General features: G+C 47.2%; 2 protein-coding genes across 4 annotated transcripts in view; one reads left to right on the plus strand and one right to left on the minus strand.

Moving 5' to 3' along the window:
• The window catches only part of GPATCH11 (G-patch domain containing 11), a 1168394-nt gene that overhangs the window by 96498 nt on the left and 1045102 nt on the right, over positions 1 to 26794 (minus strand). The gene's annotated exons all lie outside the window — the stretch shown is intronic.
• CNKSR3 (CNKSR family member 3) overlaps positions 9860 to 26794 on the plus strand; it is a 226850-nt gene continuing 209915 nt past the window's right edge. Inside the window, exons 1-2 of one of the 3 annotated variants that reach the window (XM_029594413.1) lie at positions 9861 to 10382; positions 11372 to 11548. Coding sequence is in view for 1 of the 3 variants with exons in the window: in XM_029594412.1 (XP_029450272.1) it covers positions 10331 to 10382 (52 nt within the window). In the remaining 2 variants the exon portion in view is untranslated. Of the gene's footprint in view, positions 10383 to 11371; positions 11549 to 26794 lie in introns of all 3 variants that reach the window. The other 2 variants (XM_029594414.1, XM_029594412.1) reach the window with 2 other exon arrangements.

The following is a 26794-nucleotide window of genomic DNA, read 5'->3' on the forward strand; positions in this document are numbered from 1 at the left end:
GGTGTTGCATATAGGGAAAAATAACCATTGCTGTAGTTACACGATATTAGGTTCCATATTAGGAGCTACCACCCAGGAAAAAGATCTAGGCAACATAGTGGATAATACTTTAAAATCGTCAGCTCAGTGTGCTGCAGCAGTCAAAAAAGCAAACAGAATGTTAGGAATTATTAGGAAGGGAATGGTTAATAAAACGAAAATGTAATAATGCCTCTATATCGCTCTATATATTGTACAATTCTGGTTGCTGCATCTCAAAAAAGATATAGTTGCAATGGAGAAGGTACAGAGAAGGGCAACCAAAATAATAATGAGGATCGAACAGCTCCCCTATGAGGAAAGGCTGAAGAGGTTAGGGCTGCTCAGCTTAGAGAAGAGACGGCTGAGGGGGGATATGATAGAGGTCTTTAAGATCATGAAAGGTCTTGAAAGAGTAGATGTGACTCGGTTATTTACACTTTCAAATAATAGAAGGACTAGGGGGCATTCCATGAAGTTAGCAAGTAGCACATTTAAGACTAATCGGAGAAAATTCTTTTTCACTCAATGCACAATAAAGCTCTGGAATTTGTTGCCAGAGGATGTGGTTGGTGCAATTAGTGTAGCTGGGTTCAAAAAAGGTATGGATAAGTTCTTGGAGAAGTCCATTAATGGCTATTAATGAAGTTTATTTAGGGAATAGCCACTGCTATTAATTGCATCAGTAGCATCGGATCTTCTTAGTGTTTGGGTAATTGCCAGGTTCTTGTGGCCTGGTTTGGCCTCTGTTGGAAACAGGATGCTGGGCTTGATGGACCCTTGGTCTGACCCAGCATGGCAATTTCTTATGTTCTTATGTTCACGTGTAAATATAATATAATGTCAGGAAGTATTTCTTCACGGAGAGGGTGGTGGATGCCTGGAATGCCCTTCCGGAGGAAGTGGTGAAGACTAAAACTGTGAAGGATTTCAAAGGGGCATGGGATAAACACTGTGGATCCATAAAGGCTAGAGGATGGGAATGAAGAGAAGAGCCATGGGGGTGGAGTATTGGAGTGGAGGCTGATGATTACTACCATTACTCAATAAGCTTTTGCACGGTTAATGCAACTCCAACATTGCTCTCTGGTTCAACAGCAAGGGGAAATGTGGAAAAGAGGATATGCATTCAGATAACAGCAAGGACTGAACTTCACAATCTGGGTAAACAAATAAGCGTGGGGGTAGCTTGCTTATTACAGCAGTTACTACCCTAAACCAATTAAGCCTGATACATCACTTTGAATGCATATACAGAGTTGTCTCTGCTTCTACGGCAGGGGGAAATGTGGAAAACAGGATTTGCATTGAGACAACCACCAACAAGGTCTGAACTTCACAATCTGGGTAAACAAATAAGCGTGGGGGTAGCTTGCTTATTACAGCGGTTACTACTCTAAACCAATTAAGCCTGATATATCACTTTGAATGCATATACAGCACTGCTCTTTGCTTCAACGGTAGGGGGAAATGTGGAAAACAGAATTTACATTCAGACAATATCCAACAAGGCATTGATCTGTGCAGTCTGGGTAACCAAGCATTGGGGTAACTTGCTTGATGCGGTGGTTACTACCCTTAACCATTAAGCCTTATGCTCACCTCTGATGCAACTCCAATATTACTCTCTACATCAATGACAGGGGATGGCAGGAAATTTGAATGAAACAGGTACCAAGGGCCCTGAACTTGGTGGTTGATGAAACAGATAAGTATGGGAAAATAAGTGTGGGAGCTTGCTGGGCAGACTGGATGCGCCGATTAGTCTTTTTCTGCCATCATTTCTATATTTCTATGTTTCTACGTTTCTAATATACATGAATCACTGGTCAGTACATTTCAAAAAACACAATTTTTATTAGTTGCCTGTTATGGTTTGTGGGTATGTGGGCCCTTGGCCCAAGATGCAAGTTGTTACCACCTGTGGGGAAGGGCCCCACAGGTCCGCACTGTCGGGATGCGAGGTCAGACACAGCGGGGAGCTCTGGGTGAAGCTATGGAGAGGTGCCGAGGAGCCAGGAGAGTACCCTAGTGGAGAGGCAGGCTAGAGGCAATATATGGGCAGGGACCCTGAAGCGAAACGTGCCAAACAGGCCACAGAGCGGGAGGCACGAGACTGGCCGTGCAGAAGGTACTCTGGAGAGGCAACCCCAAGGGGAGGAGCTGCACAGCATAGAGGATGAAGATGTAATGCCGTAGGCCAACCTACAGGACAGGGAAGCCCGAGCCGAGCCTCTACTGGTGACGTATGCACAGCCCCGAAGAGCGAAAGAGTGCTGGCAGTCTTGATATAGTATGTAGACATGACCTTGAGGAGCGGGGAAGTGTAGATTGTCACAGAGAAGCAGGAGAACGCTACCCCGAGGAGCGGAGAAGCTCTGGCAGTCACTAGAGTTACATGTAGGCACAGCTCTGAGGAGCAGGGAAGCGCAGACAGCCTTGTACAGGATTCAGGCATAACCCCCGAGGAGTGGGGAAGCCCAGTTGTAGAACTTACGGATAGCAGAGGTGTTCCAGAGGTAATCCCGAGCAGCAGGAGGCCTTGCAGGGTAGGACCAAGGAGGAGCAGAACCAGCCCGAGGAGAGGGGTAGGCTAGGAGAGTGAGTCCCCGATGTGCACACCGTCCCCCGAGGAGCGGGTACCGGACAGAGTCAAGTCCACAAGCCCGATAGCATAGTCACAGGAACACGAAGGCAGTAGTCGAAGTTGTACAGACCTTGTTGCCAAGTAAGCTACCTGAGGACTAAGGTGGAGCTTAAATACACAGGTCCAGTGACATCATCAAACAGGGACGCCCCCGAGGTTCCCGCTGAAGAGGCTTCAAAAAAGGGCCCGGTGGCGCGCCTAGGAAGGCCCGAAGTCAACGTGGGTGGCGGCGGCGTCCAGGCCGCCATGATGAGTCCCAGGGAACGTGGCGGTGGAGGTTGGCTCGAGCCGCGAGCAGACCCGGGTAGGGCAGGAGAGCGGTGCAGGAAGTAAGTACATGCGGTCGCCGCCGTCTGCGACTGACGAGCAAAACACTTTTCTATATTAACAGTCACGAAAACAATCTACATCAATTAATGTGTAGTGTAGTAAAAAAACTCTTTTGCAATTCTGAACCAAGAACCCCGACATGGCCGTGTTTCACATCAGGGCTGCATCAGGGAGACAGAGACACTTTACATCTCTATGGAAAAACAAATGCAAATAGTATTGAGCAGGTTGGCTAACACCAGAATATTATAAACAGTCATAAATATTAAAAAATAAACAAAGAGAGGAATCTACCAAGTGATAGCATAAGCGAGAGTAAGTGGGGTAGGGCTTGTAGTGCAAGCGTCCTGGACAGAAAAAAAAAAGTGGAGGAGCCAGAAAGCAAGGGAGGGGGAGGGAGAGGGAAAGGGGATGTTGTGATCCTGCTCGCAGCAGCGCCATGAGCAGGTTCTCACCTTCACGGCCCGGGCCACTGCTGCTTCCACGCGGCCCAGAGGCCACCCTGTAGTCTTGCTCCTGCAGCATGGATGCCACGCTGCCGCTCCTACCTCGTGGATGGAGTCGTGCTGGGATTTCCAATGCGGCTGAGGCCACCACCGACGTCCGACGCCCCGCAGCCCGGAGGCTGCAGTCCCCAGGCTCACATGCGGCTTGGAGCCACCCCTGGACTTCCTCCTTGTGGCTCCAATGTCGGGGTCTTCACGGCCCAGCTACGGCTACTCCTCTCTCAGCAGGGCCGCTGTCCAGGGTCCTGCTGCTTCTCCTTCCTCTTCCTTAGGGGCGGGCCTGCGTTTTCCTGCCTGATTTAAAGGGCCAGGGAGGAGTGGTCCCTCTGGCCCCACCTGCAAATTCCTCCCTGGGTGTTGTCTTCTCCAGCCCTACAAAAGGGCTCCTCCAGCATTCAGCCATTGCCTTCACAAGGAGCAAGTTCCTTTCTGGAACTGTCCTCCAGGAGCTGGTCTTCTCTAGGACTTCCTTGCACTCCTCGCTCCTGCATGGCATTCCTGTGTTCTTCTTGGATCCTTTGTCGTCGTCTGTTCTGGTCCTTGCTGATGTCCGTCTGTTCCTGATGTCTCCTTCATCCTGATGTTCCTTCATCCAGTCTGATGTACTGATGTCTGTCTTTCCAGATGTCCAAGGCTTCACTTGATCCTTCCAAGCGTGGTCTGTGACCACCCCCGCTGGGGTGTGTAGGGCGCTGATGGGTCTCCTCCATCGTCTGAGCTGAGGATCTCCATGTTCCTGTCTGTCACCTCCTGGGTCTGGAGCTTTCTGGACGTCTGTTTCGTCCGTCCTGGCTGCTCTTCACCGAGTGTCCGGAGAGTCCGTCCCGGATGCCCTGGATCCTCACCTTAGAGGCTTGTCTAATCTCTCCTCCGATGCTCTTGACTCTGGCTACGCCTAGCCTCCGGCAGGCAGTGCTCCAGTGGATAGCCTGAGGGCCTTTCTGGCCACTGCAGCCTCTTCCCCAGCTGTGGGTGTTAGTGCCTTATCTGGAGTCTTCTTCATCCTGAGTTTTATCCTGATTTTAACTCGTCTGATCTTCGCCTGAGTCTGATCTTCGTCTGAGTTTGATCTTCATCTGAGTCTGATCTTCGTCTGAGTCCGTCTTCATCAGCATCTGAGTCTTCAACTTTGGTTCCAGTCCACCCTTGCCTCCTGTCCGGCCTGCCGCCTTTTCTGCTCCCTGCGGCAGGTCCGAAAGGGCTTGGAGTGGTCAGAGGACTACTCAGAGGGCAACCTTGCTTGGTTGGTCTCACTGAGGCTGCGCAGATTGGCAGGGGCTTGGTCTTCACTCCTTCCCAGATGAGGACCGTCTCGCCGCAAGGGCACACAACACTTGTCCCGCGCTGGGGAGTGCCCCCTGGTGCTCTCTCCCATTGCAGCACAACAGGGGAGAGGGAGGGGGGGGGGAGGTGAGAGGGAAAGGGGGGTGAAGGGGCGGGAAGAAGGGGAGGGGGAGACAGACAGAAAAGGCTAGACACATTAAGTCAAAAAAGCAGGTGAAAAATTCAAATTTGCGAAAGAAGGAAGCTAGTGCAAAAACGTTTGAAAAAAGCTTATTTGAAAGAGGATATATCTTAAGGGTGAAGTGCACAACCAGGGACAGACCTTGAATTTGACTGTGAATAAAGAAAAAAAGCCCTAACCTTAATTTATATTCACAGTCAATTTCAAGGTCTGTCCCTGGTTGTGCACTTCACCCTTAAGATACATCCTCTTTCGAATAATCTTTTTTCAAACAATGTTTTTCCACTAGCTTCCTTCTTTCGCAAATTTGAATTTTTCACCTGCTTTTTTGTCTTAATGCTATCTATCCTTTTCTGTCTCCCCTCTCCTTCTTCCTGCCCCTTCCCTCTCCCCTCCTCCCCCTCTTCCTGGCCCCTCCCTCTTTTATTTTTCTATCCGGAATGCTTGCACTTCAAGCCCTACCCCACATACTCTTGCTTATGCTATCACTTGTTTATTTTTGAATATTTATGACTGTTTATAATGTTCTGGTGTTAGCCAACCTGCTCAATACTATTTGCATTTGTTTTTCCATAGAGATGTACAGTGCCTCTGTCCCCCTGATGCAGCCCTGAAGAGAAACACGGCCGTGTTGGGCTTCTTGGTTCAGAATTGTAAAAGAATTTTGTTACTAAACTACACATTAATTGAAGTACACTGTTTACGTGACTCTGTTAATATAGGAAACTAATAAAAATTGTGTTTTTCGAAATGTATTGACCAGTGATTCATGTTTAGCCATACATTAATTAAATTGTATTTTGTTCTATATGTGTGTGTTGTTTTCTCTGCCACTACTACGTGCTTTCGGGCAATATAATACACGTCATATTTTTAACTCTGAAGACTGTACTTTGGCTGTCCTTCATGTAAAATTATTTATAAATGCATAAATATTAATTGCATATAGGGAGGGTGGGGCTGGAGGGGGTGTAAGGCTGTAAAGTTCATGGTGCCCAATACTCTTACACCAGCCCAGACTGCACCGGCTCCACGTGGGAAAGAAAGAGTCCATCTGGAGCTGTGCTGCTTTGGGTCAGTGGCTCTCCCCATCCACCTTCATACTTTGTGACTGTGTGGGTGTAAGTCTTTCTGACACAGACACACACTCTCTTGCTCAGACGCAGACACACCCACATACTGAGAGCAAGAGGGGAGCGTGTGTGTGTGTGCCTGACACTGGCTGGCAATATGGTTGTCTCATTATACTGATTCAAGAGCTGATTGGTTGGCAAACGACTAACAGCAGATCAGGAATCCAGGATATATAGATATATATGAAAAATGTAACCAAACTTGAGGGGAACCAAATCGATTGCCAAGGGGACCGCAGCCCTGTTTGTTCTCCCTTGGTCTAGGGTATGATCTAATACTTAGTTATTTAGGAAAAAATGATTTTAATGATAGGTTACAAATTTTTACTAATAGGTCTGAAATTTCATTTTTGAGTTCCTTTAGAACCCTGGGGTACATACCATCCGGTCCAGGTGATTTACTACTCTTTAGTTTATCAATTAGGCCTACCACATCTTCTAGGTTCACCGTGATTTGGTTCAGTCCATGTGAATCATTACCCATGAAAACCTTCTTTGGAAAGAGTATCTCCCCAACATACTCTTTAGTAAACACCGAAGCAAAGAAATCATTTCATCTTTCCGCAATGACCTTATCTTCTTTAAGTGCCTCTTTAACCCCTCGATCATCTAACGGTCCAACTGACTCCCTCACAGGCTTTCTGCTTTGGATATATTTTAAAAAGTTTTTATTGTGAGTTTTTGCCTCTATGGCCAACTTCTTTTCAAATTTTCTCTTAGCCTGTCTTATCAATGTCTTACATTTAACTTGCCAATGTTTATGCATTATCCTATTTTCTTCTGTTAGATCCTTCTTCCAATTTTTGAATGACGATCTTTTGGCTAAAATAGCTTCTTTCACCTCCCCTTTTAACCATGCCGGTAATCGTTTTGCCTTCTTTTCACCTTTTTTAATGTGTGGAATATATCTGGACTGTGCTTCTAGGATGGTATTTTTTAACAATGATCATGCCTCTTGCACACTTTTTACCTTTGTAGCTGCTCCTTTCAGGTTTTTTTTTTACATTTTTTCTCATTTTATCAAAATTTCCCTTTTGAAAGTTTAGCACAAGAGCCGTGGATTTGCTTACTGTTCCCCTTCCAGTCATTAATTCAAATTTGATCATATTATGATCACTATTGCCAAGCGGCCCCACCACTATTACCTCTCTCACCAAATCCTGTCCTCCACTGAGAATTAGATCTAAAATTGCTCCCTCTCTTGTTGGTTCCTGGACCAATTGCTCCATAAAAATGTCATTTATTCCATCCAGGAACTTTATATCTCTAGCATGTACCGATGATACATTTATCCAGTCAATATTGGGGTAATTGAAGTCTCCCACTATCAAAATTGGCCAGAAGCGGGATAAAAATAGTCTCATATTGAGTGCCCATTGCAATTGTGGATGCCCAATGCTTTTGAGCACTGGAGAGGCACAATTCTCCCCTAGTGCATCCTTTTTTATGCAGCCCCTCCTTTAAATACTGCATTGGGCGGCCAGGGGATGTGGCTGCGTGCAAGTTAGGAAAATGGGTGCTCAATTCAAATGCCCATTTTCAACACATGTCTTATGCATTGGCCCCTCTGTGGGCTGGTTCTGAAAACATCACCTGGGCTGATATTTTCCTGCATTCCGCCCTGTAAGGAAGGTAATTGATCTTCAGCTGTAAAATAACTGCAATGAATTTGTGTGCATTTTTTTTTGTGTGTTTTGTTTAGTTCACTATATTCACCCCCTCCTTTTGAGGTCTAATTAAGATAGTGGGGAAAAATATTTTGGTTGTATTCAGAGCTGGATATAAGGTTTTGGCATCTATAGGCACAGGGGCGGCTCAAGGTAATTGCTGCCTGAGGTGAGGGATAAGAAAGCACTTTCCCTACCCCTCAACCATGGCACAGGTCAAATCATTGAGAGGGCCGGGGGTGTCCCCTTGGAGTTTGGCCCTTTCAGTGATTTGAAATGATGCAGATGGGGGAAAGCAGGGGTCAGAATTCCCAGAGAAGTGGCAGATGGAATGTCAGCGATAATAATTTTAGTATCTGGCAGCCCTGCCACACTCGCAGGAACCCTATCACCTGCCTCATATACTTCCCCAGCATTTGCCCCCTAGAGAAGTGGGAATTGGGTGAATGGTGGGGGTCTGTGTGTGTAGCACCCTCTCCAGATCAGTGCAAAGGTTCTCTTACACACACATACTCACTCACACATGCACACAGACTATCACATATACCACATATACTCACACATGCACACAGGCTCTCACACACCCACAACATACACATGCACACAGGCTCTCACATACACCACACACACTCATACATGCACGCAGGCTCTCATAGACACACCCACAAATACATAGAGGCTCTCATTCCACCCATATACACTTACACATGTATAGAGGCTCTCACTCTCTCACACATCCACACCACACACACACATGCACACAGACTCTTTCACACACTCACATACTTGCACATGCATACAGGCTCTCTCACACGCACACTTCCAGTTAACGCATACATTCATATAGGCTCTCTCACTCTCTCACACATGCATACAGGTTCATGTACACATTCTTAGTGTTTCCCCCACCTTTTGGGCTGTAGCAGGATGGACTTGGCCGTGGCCCTACTGGACCTCCTCTCTTTGGGCCGTGATGGATGGGCTCACTGCTGTCCTGCCAGGCCTCCTTTTGAGCTGTGGTGTGATGGACTCTACCACAGCCTCACTGGGCATCCTCTCTTTGGGCTGTAGCAGGATGGGTTTTGCTGCGGTCCCGCTGGCTCTTCTCTCTTTGGGTTGCAGCAGAATGGGCTCCACCACAGTCCTGCTGGGTCTTTTCGCTTCGGCATGCGGCAGGATCAGCTCTGCTAGGCCTCTTTTTTTTGGGTAGTGGTGGGATGGGATCAGCCACGGTCCAAATGGGCCTCCTCTCTTTGGTCCACAGCAGGATGAACTATGCTGGGTATCCTCTTTAGACATTGGCAGGATGCCATTTGCCCCACTGGACCTCTCTCTTTGGGCTGTAGCGGGATGGGCTTCACAGCAGCTCTACTTGGTTTCTTTTCTTTGCTCTCGGTGAGATGGGTTCCACCACGGCCCCGCTGGATCTTCTTTCTTCGGGCCACAACAGGATGGGATCTGCAATGGCCCCACTGGATCACTCTTCGGCCACAGTGGAATGGGGTCCCCTGCAGCTCCATGGGTATTTCAACACTCACGTGCTAGTGGCAAGGTGAAGTGGATGTCGCAGGAGTGTTAGGGTGGGGGGACTTTTTGCCACCCTCAAACGTTTGCTGCCTGGAGCGGCCACCTCACCTTGCATCATGATAGAACCGCCCCTACATAAGCAGAGTGCCATGGCAGCACCCCTTTGATGCTGTGTTGGCACATGGCCCTAAAGCATGCAGCGGGCTCCTCTTTGGCCTGGATATTGGGCACCTTCAAAATGTGGCGCCCTAAGCACTTGCCTATGTTACCTATGCCTAATTCCGGGGCTGGTTGTATTGATTTTCCTAATTTTCCTGGGTTTTTTCTCCCTGCTTTGATTTTTATATATTGTGGAAAATGAGAAACTAACATTTAAAAAAAATTCCATACAGATTAAAGAGACTTCGGGAGTTATTTTTATTATGGCAAATGGTTAGAAACCAACAAAGTCATGATCAGGAGAACCAGGGGTTAAGCTGGAAAAGCAGTCTAAAAAAAGGCGGAGTTTTAGGCTGGATTTGAATAAAGCAAGACAACTGCGGTGTGGCTTTTAGCAAAGTAAAGTTTGCCAGGATTTCGATTAAATGTATCTATTCTGTATACACTCCATGCCAGGGCTGGGCTGAAGCGCGTTGGCTCGTGCTGCCGTTGGGTGCGAGAGCGAGCGATCGCTGGGCGGCCCTTCCCTCTCCGAAGTAGTTGCAGTCACCCCCGCGCCTGCAAGCGCACGCACACACAGAGAGAGACACAGCCCGGGCTCTCGGCTGAGCCTGTAACCCGAGCCTTCCCCTCCCTCCTGCCGGGAGGCGCAGTCACAGCCGGCCGGCTCGCTCGGGGGGCCGGAGCAGAGGGAGCGGGAGGCCCGGGACTCTGGCATGGGAGAGGCAGCGGCGGCGGCGGGAGCCTGAGCTGGGATCCCGGCGAGGCGCGGAGAAGGAGGGGGGGGAGGGGGCGGCGGCGGAAACAATAGGACGGCGGCGATTGTCGGCCGCGCCAATTCCCGAACGCCGGGACGAGTTGGCGGGGGCGCGCGCGCCATGGAGCCCGTTACAAAGTGGAGCCCCGCGCAAGTGCTGGAGTGGATGAAAGGTAAGACAGGGCCGCGCGCTCCACGTGCTGGGGGGGGGGGTCCTTTTTATGTTGTTGGAGAGAAAGTGCGGATGGAGCGAGCCCGAGGAAAGCACAAGGTGGCGCGTTTCAGAGCTCAGGCTGATTAAATCCTACCGGGAGGTTATTTGCATTAAGAAGCAAGCAGTCATATCTCTTGTTGTTGTTTGCTTGTTTTCTTGCCCCGTGATCGGGGAAAGGAAGAAGCGGCCTCTTGCTCTGTGCAGGGGTTGTCACCGGCCCGTAGGGTATGTGGTGATGGAAGCTCGGGAAGGAGAGTGTTGAGCTCGGACTCAGCCTTTTGCTCCTTCCATTGGTATAAGCTTGGAGGCACTTTGTGGGTCTATGTGTCAGATTAACTGTTACAAAAAAAAAAAAAAAAGAACACAAAAAAAACAAATCCCCAACAACAGCGACAACAAAGTCTGGCTTCGGCTGATCCCATTGATGCGGCCCGATCGGAGCGGTGCCTGCAGCCGCCTCTCTGCGGTCCTGCCTGCATGCACGCTTGCAGGGGCGATCGGAGTTCCGGAATAAATATCTAAGGGCTTATTCATATTGGGGCTGGGGGCAATGTTCGGTGCATTTGGCTCATAGCGAGGGAGTTGCACCAGAGCGGTGTGTGTGGCACAGTGCCGTGCATGATACTCGATCTCTGACTAATGATGACCAAAGGACTGAAATATTCATGATCTACCCAAACTCCCCTGCCCAGCCCGAATCCTGCGTGCTTCAGCTTCTGAGGTGCCTGGCTTTGTTGTCAGGGGACTGCAGTGACAGTTGCCTGCTTACAGGCGAGGCTAGCTGTTGAAAGGCAGAAAAACCTTCCAGCGAGCCCAAAGTGAATCCAAACCCGGTTGGCCACCTTGATCAGAATGTGTCTTGTATCGACATTTTGAGAGATTTCATGCAGTAGGTGCTTTTAAGTTAGGGGGTTTGACTTGTGCTCCTCTTTAACATGCCCTCAACAGATCCACAGAGCAGGCAAGAGAGAGAAAGAGGCTGCCTTTCTGGCAAATTGTGAGAGAGGAAACAAGCTCTGCACAGATGTGAGGACCTAACATCCTGTTGATAGCCCTCCTATCTCTTTTCTGTACCGGTAAATGTCATCGACTTGCAAAGTGTTAGATGGAAGCATAGTGATCTAGGTGAGATTTATTTTCCTTTCAGGGAAAGGCATTTCTCCTGTTGACCTGAAGTACCCCTGGCAGCCAGTGCTCTTGTGTGTTTCAGGACGGGAGTACTGAATCACATATTTGTGGCCAGGAGTTGGCAGCCCTAGAAAAGAGTGATGCATACTCGAGCCTATGCGAACAATGACATTTAACGATATGATAATGATTCCCGTGCTACACAAAGATAAGGCGTTCAAAAATACCATAGTGGTTTTGATGACACAGTTACCGAGTGAACTTTAGAAGCAGCTTTACAATGGCTACCTTATAGGGAGGGGGGGGAAAAAGTGTGTATATGTGTATTATTTTCCAAGGAGCATACACCAGGAAATATGTCAGGTTGGTTCATGTTTAGTTTGCAGATTTGTTTCTAAGACAAGTGATTTGTGTTTTGTGTTGTATGGGGTAGGAAGGATTCTGCCCTCAAAAGAGTTTTGCCCTCAGAAGAGAATGGCAGAAACCAGGCCCTGCCTACTCATTTGAAAAACAAATCAACAGGTTTTCCTTGAAAATGGGTTTCAATATTTTGTTGTTGTTTAGTTTGATGCATGGCTTGTGTGCTTTTTAAGCTGCCTTTGCTCATGTTTGGTTTTGGAATGTGGCTCCAATTTTGTTTGACATTAGATACGACTGTTTTGAAATAGAGAAGATGCAGAGTGTGGCAAATACATTCCAGACATTACTGTTGACTTAAAAGTTGTTTTTTTTTTTTGCAGGGTGATTTTTGTCTCTTAAGAGTTTTTATTCTGGAGCTTCACCATGAATGTACCTGCTGGGCATGTGTAATTACGGTTCAAGGATCTTGCCTTGCAAATGTGGCTTCTGCACGCCCGTCTCGGCTTTAAAGTTTTGAACCCCCCCAAAGTCTGCACATGAGTTACACAACACGGTAGCTGGGCATTAGCCAGCTTGGCATGTACTGTTTTTCCCACTGAGTCATCTATTTAGTTTTGATCCAGGGCATGTCTGCTGGGGTGACGGTTATTTATAGTTTTCCAAAGAATGATTTTCCCAGACTGGTGTCTGGAACCGTAGCTGAAACAAGGGTGAAGGGTGTGTGCCCTACTTAGGAATACAATTCTACAGCTGAGCTGCAAAACAATATCCTTTTGTTTCTGGCTTATAAATAGTGCTTTTTAATAGCATTTATATGATTGGCCAGAAAGTGATGATGAAAAACAGGTTCCAGATGTGTTAGGAGTGTAATTGTAGCACAGCTGGTGACAAGTTCAGGGGCAAATTGGCTATCTGGCAGCCAAACTCCCAACTTCCATCTGGTTGTCCAACCAGTTTGACCGATTCTTGTCTTATCTTTCCTTCCCACCTGCCCAGATGGCAACTACAGATACAAAAGTAAAACTTTTCAAGATGAGTGGACTTTTTGCCTTGGTCTGGTTTATTCTTTCCACTGGACTGTGTATAGCCCGTTTGTTGGAGAGGTTCTGTGAATGGGAGGCTTATGTGAAAGTGTACACAGTCAGCAGCACTGTTTGATCAGCCATTTCATGTCAAAACAAACAATTTTATCCTGGGAACTGATGCCAGAAGCAAAATACTCTGGCTGACTTAGGTGAACATTTACAATTTAAAGTAACTGTCTATGGAAAGTATACCATGTGTTTATGTGTACACACACACACATATATATATATTTTTTTTTTTCAATAACAAGTCATATAAATACAGTTTTGTGGTACTCTGTTTGAAAATACTTTTTGCAGGTAGAACTGTCAAGATCTGTTAACTGTAATGTATTGTTTCTTTTTTCCCCAAGTGGCAGTGGTGTTTGTCAGATTTCCTCCAAATAGGGAAACTAAAGCTTCAATCTGTGTTTTGAGGAAAGTTCCCTAGGTTGCTCAGCAGGGAGAATAGGCATGAATGTTGACTAAACATAAGTCACAGACTTTCAGGAAAGGGAAATCTTCCCCTGTCCTTGGTTATGCTCTCAGCAGGCTGAGCTAAGGGAGCCTTGCCTCTGGTGACATTATTTTGCATGCCGGTGATGTTTTTCTTTTCCAGATTGATGCCTCTTGTCCAGAATGCGTGCTTGATTTATATCTGGCAAGTGAGGGGAAGGGCTGTTGTTATGGATGTGCACTGCCACCTTCTCAGGGGACACCTGCTGCTGTTGTCATTGTGTTGAAGGTAGAGGGATGGCTGTCCCTTGAGCCTCTTTGGTATCCTGCACGCAGAAGACGTGAGAGAATGTGGCGAGATGCTTACAGCAGCAATATGAGCGAGAAAGTGAATTTTTCAGGGTGCTCAACCCCCCCAGTGCTAACTTTTCGCTGCTTCATTCTTTTCTTCCCAGCAGCTGTAATTCTGCAGCGTACTTACTTGCTATTGCTTCTTTGCACAGTTGCAATGGGACTGGCCCATAGCTGTCAGATGGCGCTCTTCTACGTGCTGTTTAGGTGCTTTGGCAAAAATCGTACATACAGTAAATTCCAGGAAAGATAATTATGCACACTAATACTTAACACTGCATGACAGCATCGGAAGGCAGAGCAGGAGTTACGGCTTACATGTTGTTTGGGAGAATGAGGCACAGCAAGGGAAAAATTGACTCTTTCTTCTGTGGCTTTTTTCTGATTATCGGCTCGATCCAGTAAGGCCGCGGTAAAAACAGTGAGGTAGTGTCAGGCGCACCCTTCCTCCCCGCACGCACAGTTCTCTTCACTAACTCCCCGATACTCTCCTCTAATCGCATGCAAATGCATGCCGCGGCTGTGAAGCGTTAGGGAAGGGTTATGCCCGCGCAACCCATTTTACTGTATAGGCGCTGTAACAGCGCCTATACAGTAACCTGGGTGCGCTGGTACCTGTCATTTCAAATGACATTTGAAATGACAGGCACCAGGAAGTGTAAAAAAGTTTAAAAAGTGTAAAAAACAAAAAACCTGTGTGTTATATAAAAAAATAAAACAATTTTAAATACCTGTCGGAGGGCCGTGGGTCCAGGCGGCCGGTGGGCGGCGGGCAGCCATCAGCGGCATCCGGTAGTCCCTTCTCCCTTCCTCCCTCCCTCCCCTGCCTGGATGAGCGCCAAAATCGCACGGGCGGGTCGGCAGCGGGGGGGGGGGGGGGGCGGCAGCAGGATCCGGGAGCGGCGGGTAGGCAGCAGCGGGGTCCGGGGGGGCAGGGGCAGCGGCAGCGGGGGGGGGGCAGCAGCGGGGGGGCGGCAGCAGGATCCGGGAGCGGCGGGTAGGCAGCAGCGGGGTCCGGGGGTGGCAGCGAGATCCGGGGAGCCAGCAGCGGCAGCATGTTCGATCGCGCAGGCAGGTAGGTGGCAAAGTAAAGATGGCCGCCAGCACGGGAAAATCGTGCAATTGGCTGCTGAAGACGTGACGTCACACCCCGTGACGCCAAACGTCGTGACGTCACGTCTTCAGCGGCCAATTGCACGATTTTCCCGTGCAGGCGGCCATCTTTACTTTGCCACCTACCTGCCTGCGCGATCGAACATGCTGCCGCTGCTGGCTCCCCGGATCTCGCTGCCACCCCCGGACCCCGCTGCTGCCTACCCGCCGCCCCCGGATCCTGCTGCCGCCCCCCCGCTGCCGCCCCCCCCGCTGCCGCTGCCCCGGACCCCCCGGACCCCGCTGCTGCCTACCCGCCGCTCCCGGATCCTGCTGCCGCCCCCCCCCCCCCCCCCCGCTGCCGACCCGCCCGTGCGATTTTGGCGCTCATCCAGGCAGGGGAGGGAGGGAGGAAGGGAGAAGGGACTACCGGATGCCGCTGATGGCTGCCCGCCGCCCACCGGCCGCCTGGACCCACGGCCCTCCGACAGGTATTTAAAATTGTTTTATTTTTTTATATAACACACAGGTTTTTTGTTTTTTACACTTTTTACACTTACCATAGCAGGCCCGAGCCTTGCTACTTTTCGTTTGTTTTTTTTTTGCCCTGGTCCCGTCTGGTCTCCTGCAGCCCCGTCCGGTCCGGACGGGGCTGCAGGAGACCGGACGGGACCAGGGCGGGTAAGCAATGTTTTTACCCTACACTACACTACACTAACTCCTACTAGGGGGAGGCGGTAAACTAGCAGGTTAAGGCCGCGGCAGAACAGCGGGTTACGGAGGAGATAATATCAGCGCCCGTTACAGTATCGCAGGGGAATAGCTAATTCCTTCATTATACAGCTTTTTCGTTCATTTACATGCCGGGTGCGGAAAGGGTTATGCGTCTGTTTTCAGAAGCGATACGGACGCGTGAAACTGGAGACTGTATCGCCGAACTGCCTTGCGCGCCCGAATTGTGCGCTACGAGCACGTTACAGACGGGCAATCCTCGAGCGGACGATACTGGATCGAGCTGTATGTGTCTATATATAGGGGGAAAAAAAACCCTTGGTAAATCAGCCCAAAGTGCCAGTGCTGGAGCTGTAGCCCACGAGTACTGTGGCAGACAATTAACGACACTCAAAGGACTGATAAAAAATGTCTATTACCAGAAAAATTCAGTGAAAAGCCTTTATGCTGTTTGCGCAAAGGTTATTTATCCTCCTGTTGCAGCTTCAGGGAGAGAGAGTGAAAAAGGGAAAACATTTTACAGGTTGCGCTATTAAAAGGTCACCTGAAAGCAGCAGTATTAAAGAACCCGGTGATAAGCACAATGCCAAGACTGTGTTTAGGGCACCGTGGCTTAGCTCTAATAATGATAGGTAACAGGGTAATTTCGGCTACAAAGATCAAAAGGTGGAATATCATGCAGATAGACAAATGGAGTTAAATTCATGTCTGCCCTACACTATAAGATTCTTTATTTTAAAGTCTAATGTTTATTAAGTCAAAACAATATAAAATAAAGACAGCTTACAGAATCTTAAATATTAGCTGTGATGTTCCATAGCATACAAAGGGCCAGATTCATTAAGGCTTTTCTCCCATTTTGTGTCTATGGGAAAAACCCTTAGTGAATCAGGTACTAAGTTTGATGCCTTCTTTTGGATGTCTTTTTTTTTTTTAATGCTGAACTAAATCTAATTGATTGGTGGTCAGATTTTGATATCCATGCATTTTTCAGGGATAGGCAAATATTGTGCCCTGGTCTCTCTGCTAAACCTTAAGAATTCCACAAAAAAACCCCCAAATTACCAATGACTGCTTAAGCTTTACTGTCGGGTGCTGGCATATGCAGGCAGCTTTTACCTTCCCTGCCTTCACCAGGCATAATGTAATTTACACTACTCTGGGTCAGAGCCTGTAGGGGTATGTCACATGGTTGGGAAGGTAAGCTGGGGGGATGGGGAACTATTTAGAAAATTTAGATTCTAGGAAAAAATAGGGAGGGAGCTCAGAGAGGGTGTGGTGGGTCCGCTGAAGGCTCTGCTGAAATAAATCTTTGGAGACAAGAGTGGAGTGTCTCAGGAATCTGTACTTGGACTGGTGCTTTTCAATATATTTATAAATGATCTGGAAAAGAATAAGATGAGTGAGACAATCAAATTTGCAGATGATACAAAATGATTCAGAGTAGTTAAGTCACAAGTGGATTATAATAAATTGCTGGAGGACCTTGTGAGACTGGAAGATTGGGCATCCAAATGGCAGATGAAATTTAATGTGGATAAGTGCAAGGTGATGCATATAGGGAAAAATAACCCATGCTATAATTACACAATGTTGGGTTCCATATTAGGTGCTACAACCCAAGAAAGAGATCTAGGTGTCATAGTGGATAACACATTGAAATCGTCGGTGCAGTGTGCTGCGGCAGTCAAAAAAGCAAACAGAATGTTGGGAATTATTAGAAAGGGAATGGTGAATAAAACGGAAAATGTCATAATGCCTCTAGATCGCTCCATGGTGAGACCGCACCTTGAATACTGTGTACAATTCTGGTCGCCGCATCTCAAAAAAGATATAATTGCGATGGAGAAGGTACAGAGAATGGCTACCAAAATGAAAAGGGGAATGGAACAACTCCCCTATGAGGAAAGACTAAAGAGGTTAGGACTTTTCAGCTTGGAGAAGAGACGGCTGAGGGGGGACATGATAGAGGTGTTTAAAATCATGAGAGGTCTAAAACGGGTAGATGTGAATCGGTTATTTACTCTTTCGGATAGTAGAAAGACTTGGGGGCACTCCATGAAGTTAGCATGGGGCACATTTAAAACTAATTGGAGAAAGTTCTTTTTCACTCAACGCACAATTAAACTCTGGAATTTGTTGCCAGAGGATGTGGTTAGTGCAGTTAGTATAGCTGTGTTTAAAAAGTTCTTGGAGGAGAAGTCTATTACCTGCTATTAATTAAGTTGACTTAGATAATAGCCACTGCTATTACTAGCAACAGTTGCATGGAATAGACTTGGTTTTTGGGTACTTGCCAGGTTCTTATGGCCTGGTTTGGTCTCTGTTGGAAACAGGATGCTGGGCTTGATGGACTTCGGTCTGACCCAGTATGGCACCTTCTTATATTCTTTATGACAGTTACAGAGGGGTGGTTGGAAACTACAAGCTGGTTAGTCTGACCTTGACAATAGCAAAATTATTGGAGACTTCCTAATTTGTTGAAGATCGGTTTGACTCTAGCAATCTTAAAGAATCCTTAGACCTGAATTTTTTGTCCACTTATCAACAGATTTCTAATTTACCAATAATTTAAAAAATCATTGAAAAAGTAGTTTTTAATCAACTTAATGATTTTTTTTTTTACATCCCAACCAATTTGGTTTCCATACTAACAATAGTACGGAATCTGCTTTGCTCTCATTAATAAATAACATTAGACTGCATTCAGAATTGGGCGATGCTGCCGTTACTATTTTTCTTGATATGACTGCTGCCTTCAGTACTATCAGTTATTCTTTACTCATTAATCAATTGGTGGAAATTGGTGTTGCAGATGGGGTTTTGAACTGGTTCATATCTTATCTCATGGATCGTTCATTTCAAATGGATTGGGCTAATGAGAAATCGGGTTTGCCAACAGGAGTCCCTCAGGGCTCTATACTTTCTCCATTATTGTTTAACATTTTCATTTCACCTTTGGCCGTTCTTATCCAAGAAACATGGGTGTTATCCGTCATCTTATGCTGACGATATTCAGTGTCTAGGAGCCAGCAGGTTTCAGGATCCGAGGCAGAATGATTTTACTAGAGGGAAATGATGTCAAACAAATCTGATCAATTTCTTTAACTGTGTGACCAGAGAATAACATTGAGGCATGCACTGGATATGGTATACTAGGATTTCAGAAAAGTTTTTAATACTGCCCCCGCATAGGGGGGTCATAAATAAAATAATATATTCTGGAGGTAGGCTGCAAGCTGGTGGACTGGATTAAATACTGGTTGAGTGACAGATGAGAGTGTGATGGTGAATGGAGTTCACTCTTGAGGAGAGAAAGCTGATGAGTGGCCTGCCTAAGGGATAGGTCCTGGGGCTATATCTGTTCATTATCTTTGTGAGTGATTTTGTGAAGGGGTTGGGAGGAAGTGTTTGTCTGTTTTGCAGATGACACTAAAATCTGCAGAGTGGACATCCCTGAGGGAGGAGACAGAATGAGAAGTGATCTAAGAAAGCTTGAGGAGTGGCCGAGTGTCTGGCAGGTAAGATTCAGCGCAGAGTCGTGCATTTTAGGGGCCCGGAAATCCAAGAGATCAGCTATTGATAGAAGCTGATGTGCACTAACCAGGAGAAAGGCCATGGGATGATAGCGTTGGATGACGTCAAGGTAGTGAAACTGCAAATAAGGTGATAAGCCAGAGCTAGGAATGCTGTGGAGGGAGAGGCATGACCAGTAGGAAAAATAGAGGCGGTGATGCTGCTGTACAGGTCATTGGTGAGACCTTGCCTAGAATATTGTGTATGCTTCTCAAGGCCGTACCTCGAAAAGAATACAGATAGCCTGGAGACAGGCCAGAAAGAAGCCACCAGAATCGTGTGGGATTTGCACCAAAAGCCATATGAGATGGGATTTAAGGACCAAAATATGTACCGTATATCCTAGAAGAGAGGAGAGATGGGGGGGGGGGGGGGGGGGGGGGTGATGCGATTGATAACTTAGAGATGTTTGAAGGTCTCAGTTGGGCACAAGAATCAACGCTTTTTCAGGGGAAAGAATGCTCTAGTAGAAGAGGTAACGGTATATGGCTTAGATGTGGAGAGTGCAAACATATTTCTTTACAGAAAGATAGGTGAATGGATGGAATGGACTGCAGTGGAGATGGTGGCAGCCTGGAACAGGCTACCCACTAAAATCAGAGAGCATCAGAATTAGCTGATGTTGAAAAAACATCCTTGATGCTTAGCTGTTCCCATAGTATAGATCTGTACTTTCTTTTAGTTGAAGTTTTGTTTTCCGAAATGTAGCTTTATTGTTTATACTTTTTATACTTGTGTTTTAGTTTGTTTATACTGATACTTGTTGCTGTTTGATTATTGTTTTTGTATTTGTTATCCCATGTAACATTGTACTTTAATTTGTTTTTTTGCAATGGTGGTACACAGCTTTGTATGGGCTGCACCCATCCCAAGAAAATAACCCATGCTATAATTACACAATGTTGGGTTCCATATTAGGTGCTACAACCCAAGAAAGAGATCTAGGTGTCATAGTGGATAACACATTGAAATCGTCGGTGCAGTGTGCTGCGGCAGTCAAAAAAGCAAACAGAATGTTGGGAATTATTAGAAAGGGAATGGTGGTACACAGCTTTGTATGGGCTGCACCCATACAAATGTATGGGAATTACATTTAAAATAGTAAAAGAATTAAAAAAAAAAAAAAAGCAGCATGGGATACATTTTATACAGATGATCCATGCTGTTTGGGAAGTTAGGGCAAAGCCAACTTGTACCAGCAGACTGTAGTGTGCTGGGGGCTTCATAACTGGATGTTTGGGTAGATTGTTGCAGAGGGTGGGGGTGAGGGGAGCAAGATGTTGGACTGAGTCTGGGATCATGTATGCTCATCTAGCCAGGCATGAGAACCAACAAGTAAATCAGAACTGATTTGGATAGGAAGTGATATCCTACAGACAGTCAACCTTCTACAGCTGACAACTGGCATATATCCTCGTAGATAAAGGCATCTATTCTTGTGTTTACCTGACGGCTATCATAGATCACCTACCTCTTTGTTTTCTTGGATATATCCTCGCAGTATGGACAGGAATATCTGGGCAGACTGGATGGGCCAATTGGTCTTCTTCTGCCATTAGCTACTATGTTAATCTGGGGTGCTTTTTCAAAAGGTTTAAACTGCTTACTTTGGTGGCTAGCCAGTTTATTCTGATCAATTTAAAAAACAAAGCAGCTGAATTTGTCCACCTAAATTCTCAGGGCGCACAACTTTAGCTGGTCAGAAAAGGGGTTGGCTGCAGGGGTGTTCCTGGAGCAGGTTTAGGATTTAGCTGATTAACTCTGATTTTCAAAGCTAACCAGCTAAGGTTTGCTACTTCACTCTAGTCCTGTAAGGGGCATGGCTTTATTTTAGGTGGTAGATTGGAAAAAAACCCCAAATCTCCCCTCCCCCAGAGCCTTCCAAACTTCCTGCACTCCAGGTACTTATCCTCCAATCACAACCCTCCCTCTCTCCCTCTAATCCAGTGTTTCATTTAAAAAAAAAAAAAAGTTATGCACAGCCCCAGTGACCCTCCCCCTTCTGATGTCTTTGAACCCCCCTCCCCCCCCCCAGTGCTAGGAACCTCAGAACAAAGGCCCCTCCTCAAATGCTTCCAAAGCCTAGACGGGAGGAGGGGGGTATAGATTTACTACCTCTAGTCTGGGCATCCTGCGGTTGCTCTGGGAGAGGCAGCGTTCATACCCCCTGGAAGGGAGGAGATGGGAATCCCAGGCATTGCACAACAGCAACTCCTGGTGGCCAGATTGAGGGCTCCCAGTTGCATTGTTTGGGAGAGAAGCTGAGGAATGTGGGGGCAATGACTGCCTTAAAGAGAGTTGGGAGGGGGAGGACTCTAGTGGTGCCAAAGCAAAATAGAGGTCAGTTCTGAATGAGCTGAGAGCCCAAAGGAGCAGGAGGAAACCTGGACAGAACTCAGCCCCCCCCCCAATATGTTAGATGACCAACTGCAGTGACTGTAAAAATTTTGAATTATGCACAGACGAGTCCAGGCCATGTGGGCCTTTTCCAAGGTGATGGGAGACTTTTGTTGGTGTAAAATATCAGTTTAACCCGAGTGCTTAACACATGGGAATATGACTTTGAAGTGTGACTTGTCGAGTGGCAAAAGTTGAATAATGCTTGTCTGAAGGAAGCAGTTCTTAATAATCTTTGGTTTTTTTCCCCATGAGGTAAAGCTTGGGCTTTTTCATTTTATTTTAGGAGATGAAAATCCATTTTGAATGAGTTTCTGCAGTCTTCAGCAGGCTCGGTCTAATATGAGTTGGGTTTTTTTTCTGCCAGGATCACTGTTCGAGTTTAGACACTGCCAAAGCCTGATAGAAAAAAAAATCTGGCATGATTTGTGTTGCCCTGAAAAAATGTAAGAGTGAGGAGTTTACTGTAGCAGCTTATTCACTTTCATATCTGATGCACTACAAGGCGGTGCAGCCATGTATTCAGTGCATTCCCTCGCCCTGTTTCCATGTGTCTTGCACACTTAATTCAAGGCTTGACAAATTTTCCGTGGATCTAGGAACCAGCACCCTCACCCCCACCGATGCTCCCTCTAATTCTGTGAAAGACTAGGGGTGCAAAAAGTTTCTTTTGTACAACTTTTTATGAGCCGAGTTCAAATTTGTACACTACAATGCAGTCTATTGCAAATAATATTGTGATTTCTTTCGCATGCTCTGTTTTTTTGCGAGGGGGAGGGAGGGCTCATGACCTCTGCATGCACGCACGTGCGCGCAGCTTAGAGGGAACAGTGACCCCCACCCTGAAATTTTACGGGCGGATTTTAAATGCCCCGCTCGCGTAAATCCGGCCGGATTTACGCGAGCAGGGCCCTCGCGCGCCGACGCGCCTATTTTGTATAGGCCGCTGGCGCGCGCAGAGCCCCGGGACATGCGTAAGTTCCGGGGCTTTTTAAAGGGGGCGTGTCGGGGGCGTCGCCAAATGACGCAGTGTTTCGGGGGCGTGACGCAGTGTTTGGGGGGCGGGCCCGGGGGCGTGGTTTCGGCCCGGGGCATGGCCGCGCCCTCCAGAACAGCCCCCGGGTCGGGTCTTGGCGTGCCAGCAGCCCGCTGGCGCGCATGGATTTACGTCTGCCTCCAGCAGGCGTAAATCCATGGATAAAGGTAGGAGGGGGGTTTAGATAGGGCCCGGGGGGGTGGGTTAGGTAGGGGAAGGGAGGGGAAGGTGAGGGGAGGGCGAAAGAAAGTTCCCTCCGAGGCCGCTCCAATTTCAGAGCGGCCTCGGAGGGAATGGAGGCAAGCTGCGTGGCTCGGCGCGTGCAGGCTGCCCAAAATCGGCAGCCTTGCGCTTTCCATTCCCGGATTTTATAAGATACATGCGGATACGCGTGTATCTTATAAAATCCAGCGTACTTTGGTTTGCGACTGGTGCGCCAACAAAAGTACGCGATCGCGCTATTTTTTAAAATCTACCCCAAAGAGTATTGGGTTCCCCTTCTGAAGTCTTCTGCAGCTTCTTTTAAGGCTGTTTTCCCCCTTCTGTTTCTGGGATGGGAGGGGAAAGAAGCTCAGGAAATCAGGCCCTCACCTATTGCTGTGGGCACAACTGTTTCACCATTCCCCCCCCCCCCCCCCCCCCCCCCCCCAAGCCCAGATCCCCAGCAGTCTCCTCCTCTTTCACAGCCCCCAGCCAGGCCCACCCTCTCCGCCATGGACATTCACACCCCCTGCCCCCTTGTCTTACTGGCCTGTCGCATTGTGCTCCCAAAGCAGCTTCTTTCCTTTAGTCCGGCAGTGAGGCTGAACTGAACTGGTGCTCCAGCTCCCGTGCTAGATTTGCAAGCGATTGAGAACAGCGCGGGGGGTTTGAGAAGCGCGCGGCTCAAAGTCACCAAGAGCCTGAGGGAAGAGGAGAGCTGTTTGCAGAGCGTGCAGTGACAGGACAGTCGGGGGCTGGAAGATTCCAGGCACCCTAATGGCAACATTTTTGATTGGCGTTGTAGCCTGACGCCTGGGATTTGTCACACTCTGTCCTGAGCATGTCCTGTTCCTGGTGCTGCCTCCTATTCACACGTTTGATCCTGCAATGGAGGATAGTGCAAACATTCTGACTCTGAATCCAATGCTGTAACGAAAAGAGAAAAATGGGGAGTTTTACAGGAAGTACTGGAAGTACTGGAACATCTTGTACATCATATGTCCGTCCATGTTTTTCCATCTGTACATGCTCGATTTAAGATTTTGGCTCAAACAGGCAGGACTAAAGAGTGGATATGGGGGAAGGAAGGGGTCAGAGTGCAATGGTGTCGCTTGGCGCCTTAAAATGTGGTGTTCTATGCAGTTGCCTGTTTGTTAAAATTTATATTCCTAGCTTTCCTGGCCAAGGAAAGTTTGGTGCCTAAGTTTAAAAAAAAAGGGCAGAAGAGGAGAGTGAGGGTGTGTAAGGGGGGGGGGGGGGGTGGGAATGGACTGCGGCTGCTTCAGGGGCAGGCACGGAAGCTTGCACAGTGTGTGTGGGAATGGGAAGATGCTCTTTTGCAGCGGTGCCATAAAGCTCTGATAGGGCCTACCCCCCCGCCCCGCCCCCAGCTCCATCCAGTTCCTCACCACCTTGGCCTGCCTCAGTCAGTTCTGCTCAGCCTGGTAGCCAACAGCACTGCCCCAGGGGCTGACCAGAGAGTTCAGGTCTCCATCACAACTTCTGCTGCCTGATCGGATTTCCTGTGGCCTCCCCACCACCTCCGGCCTGCCCATCCCTGCATTGGAGTGCGAATGGCACCACAGGCGGGGGCGGGGCAGCAGGAAGTGGGGAAGAGCCAGATACAGATGTGCACACATGTGCATATACACGTTTTGCCCACACTTCAAGGACTCCTTTTAAAAAAAAATGTTTTGTGTTTTTTTAAATCAAGGCAGTCATCTCCTCTGAAGCAGACTTGATCAAGAAGGGATTGTGGGTGTTTGTGTGCTCTCATTTGCTAAAGTGTAGCCTTCAGCTTTTGGTCTTGGGTTGGGTGGGGGATGCAGTGTCACAGATCCTCAGGCCAGGAATTCCAGGCCCTACCAACCAGTCACATGCCTGAGACAGCAGGGGCCTTTTGTTCAGAATGCCTCTCACATACTCTTACTTCCCAGGCCTTGAAATCTTTTCTTTTTTTTTTTTTTTTGTCTTCCAGTGTGTTCCTGAAGATAATAGGACTTAGTTACTGTATGACAAAAAGAAGCAAGGATGATTAATACGTTGCCCTCTTCTTCTGAAATCCTCTGTACCTCTGCATGGCAGTTCTGTGCTGAATGGTTGGTGCAGGATTTTTGTCTCAAGCTGCTTTTCCCAGGGATTAAGTATGTGTGGGAACGCAGAGGTTTGATTGTTTTTTTTTTCTTTTTCTGAACGTGTGCTGCCTGATCAGTATGAACCGTGGTTCTGCTGCACTTCACGTCATCTGCCTTCCTGCCTCTTCAGATAGGTCGATGGTTACCTGTCTTAAGAGAGCTGCAAACACTGCAGAATGCCACAGCTTAAACAGACTGTTCGACTTATGTTTAAGGTCAACAAAGAAGCTGTAGGTAGTACATATATATTGGACTAACAATACATTTATGGCTAGCTTTCCAGAGCTAGGCTCTCTCCTCAGGTTTTGCACTGACCTGAGAAAGGGATCATGGCTCTTAAAAGCTAGTTACAAATGTATTAAATTAGTCCAGTACAAAAGTCTGGACTACAGCTTGTTAGTTGATCTTTATTTCTTCTTATTCAAGTAAATTAACGTGGACACAACTCTACCCCATCTTAAGGGAAACAATTTTGAGCAAGTAAATGAGACATATTTTTGTGTATATGTTATAAGCCATGTATGCTTTAGAAATCCCATTTCTTTTACTCTGTTTTGTGAGACAACTTTAAGAGATACCTTGCTCTCTCCCCTTCTGATGATGGCTGGTGTGCGCTGAGGCATTCATCATAGCTAAGCTCTAACTAGTGGACAAGGCTGCCCTTCATTAGGGAAAGAAGGTAAGCTTCATTATTAGTGCTGCGGTTCCCAACTTTTTCTCAGGGGAATGCTCCTAAGGTCTATTTTTTTGGGATATCTACGATGAGCATTCCTGAAATGTATACTTGCACACATTTTAATTTTATTTTTATTTATCGAGTTTTATATACCGTCGTTCGGTTTCGCCATCACAACGGTTTACAAAGTATCGATGTTTAACAGCCAAGCTGCACATTTTACTTTCAGAAATTAGCGCCTACCCAAAGGTAGGCGCTAATTCCTTCCGGCACCGGGAAAGTGCACAGAAAAGCAGTAAAAACATGCAGCCACATTCTCTGGGTGCCCAATGCAGTATCTAAATGAGGGGAGAACTGTTCGCCTGTAGCGCTCAATTGCATCGGCCACCCACAATTGCACCAAGTTGCTTAATACGAGCATCCATTTTTATTCTGCTTTTTCTGGCTGATGTTTTTGTTGTTTGTTATTAAGTGTCTTATATTAAGCACTCCTTACTATGGGCATCTAAATTGTGTGGCCATAAGACTTTTTTTTTTTTTTTTTTTTAATCAAGCCAATACAATTTATTTTTCTCCACTGCAAGCAGTAAATTAACGTGTCACATCCATACTAGCTAAAAGGACATGCTCATTGTAACACAGAACTGTATTTTTATTTTTTTTTATTTCTCATGAGCCCTTGACTCCCACATTGACTTGACGCCACCTCTGGGGCTGGAGATAAATTTGCCGTGTTAAAACATGTGCGTTGGTTGCCCGGCGATTTTCCTCATCGGGAAGTAATATATCTATTTAATAGGCTCATCTACGTGGAATTTATATGTGCTGGGCGCTATCTACCGGGCATTTTGTTTTTGGACTTGTTGCATCTTATTGCATCTAGTGCTAGTCTAGAGAGTCAAAACGTGTGCCCAACCAACCCTAGACCCATGGGCTAGGCTGGGCACACTTTATTGCATCGGCCCCAATGTGCCTACAGATTAGCACCACTAATGTTAATGGCAGTGAAGCTGGTAAGCTTATTACATAAGAACATAAGAACATAAGAAAATGCCATAGTGGGTCAGACCAAGGGTCCATCAAGCCCAGCATCCTGTTTCCAACAGTGGCCAATCCAGGCCATAAGAACCTGGCAAGTACCCAAAAACTAAGTCTATTCCATGTAAC

This window comes from Rhinatrema bivittatum, chromosome 3 (genome assembly GCF_901001135.1).
Source record: "Rhinatrema bivittatum chromosome 3, aRhiBiv1.1, whole genome shotgun sequence".
NCBI classification, from domain to species: Eukaryota; Metazoa; Chordata; class Amphibia; order Gymnophiona; family Rhinatrematidae; genus Rhinatrema; species Rhinatrema bivittatum.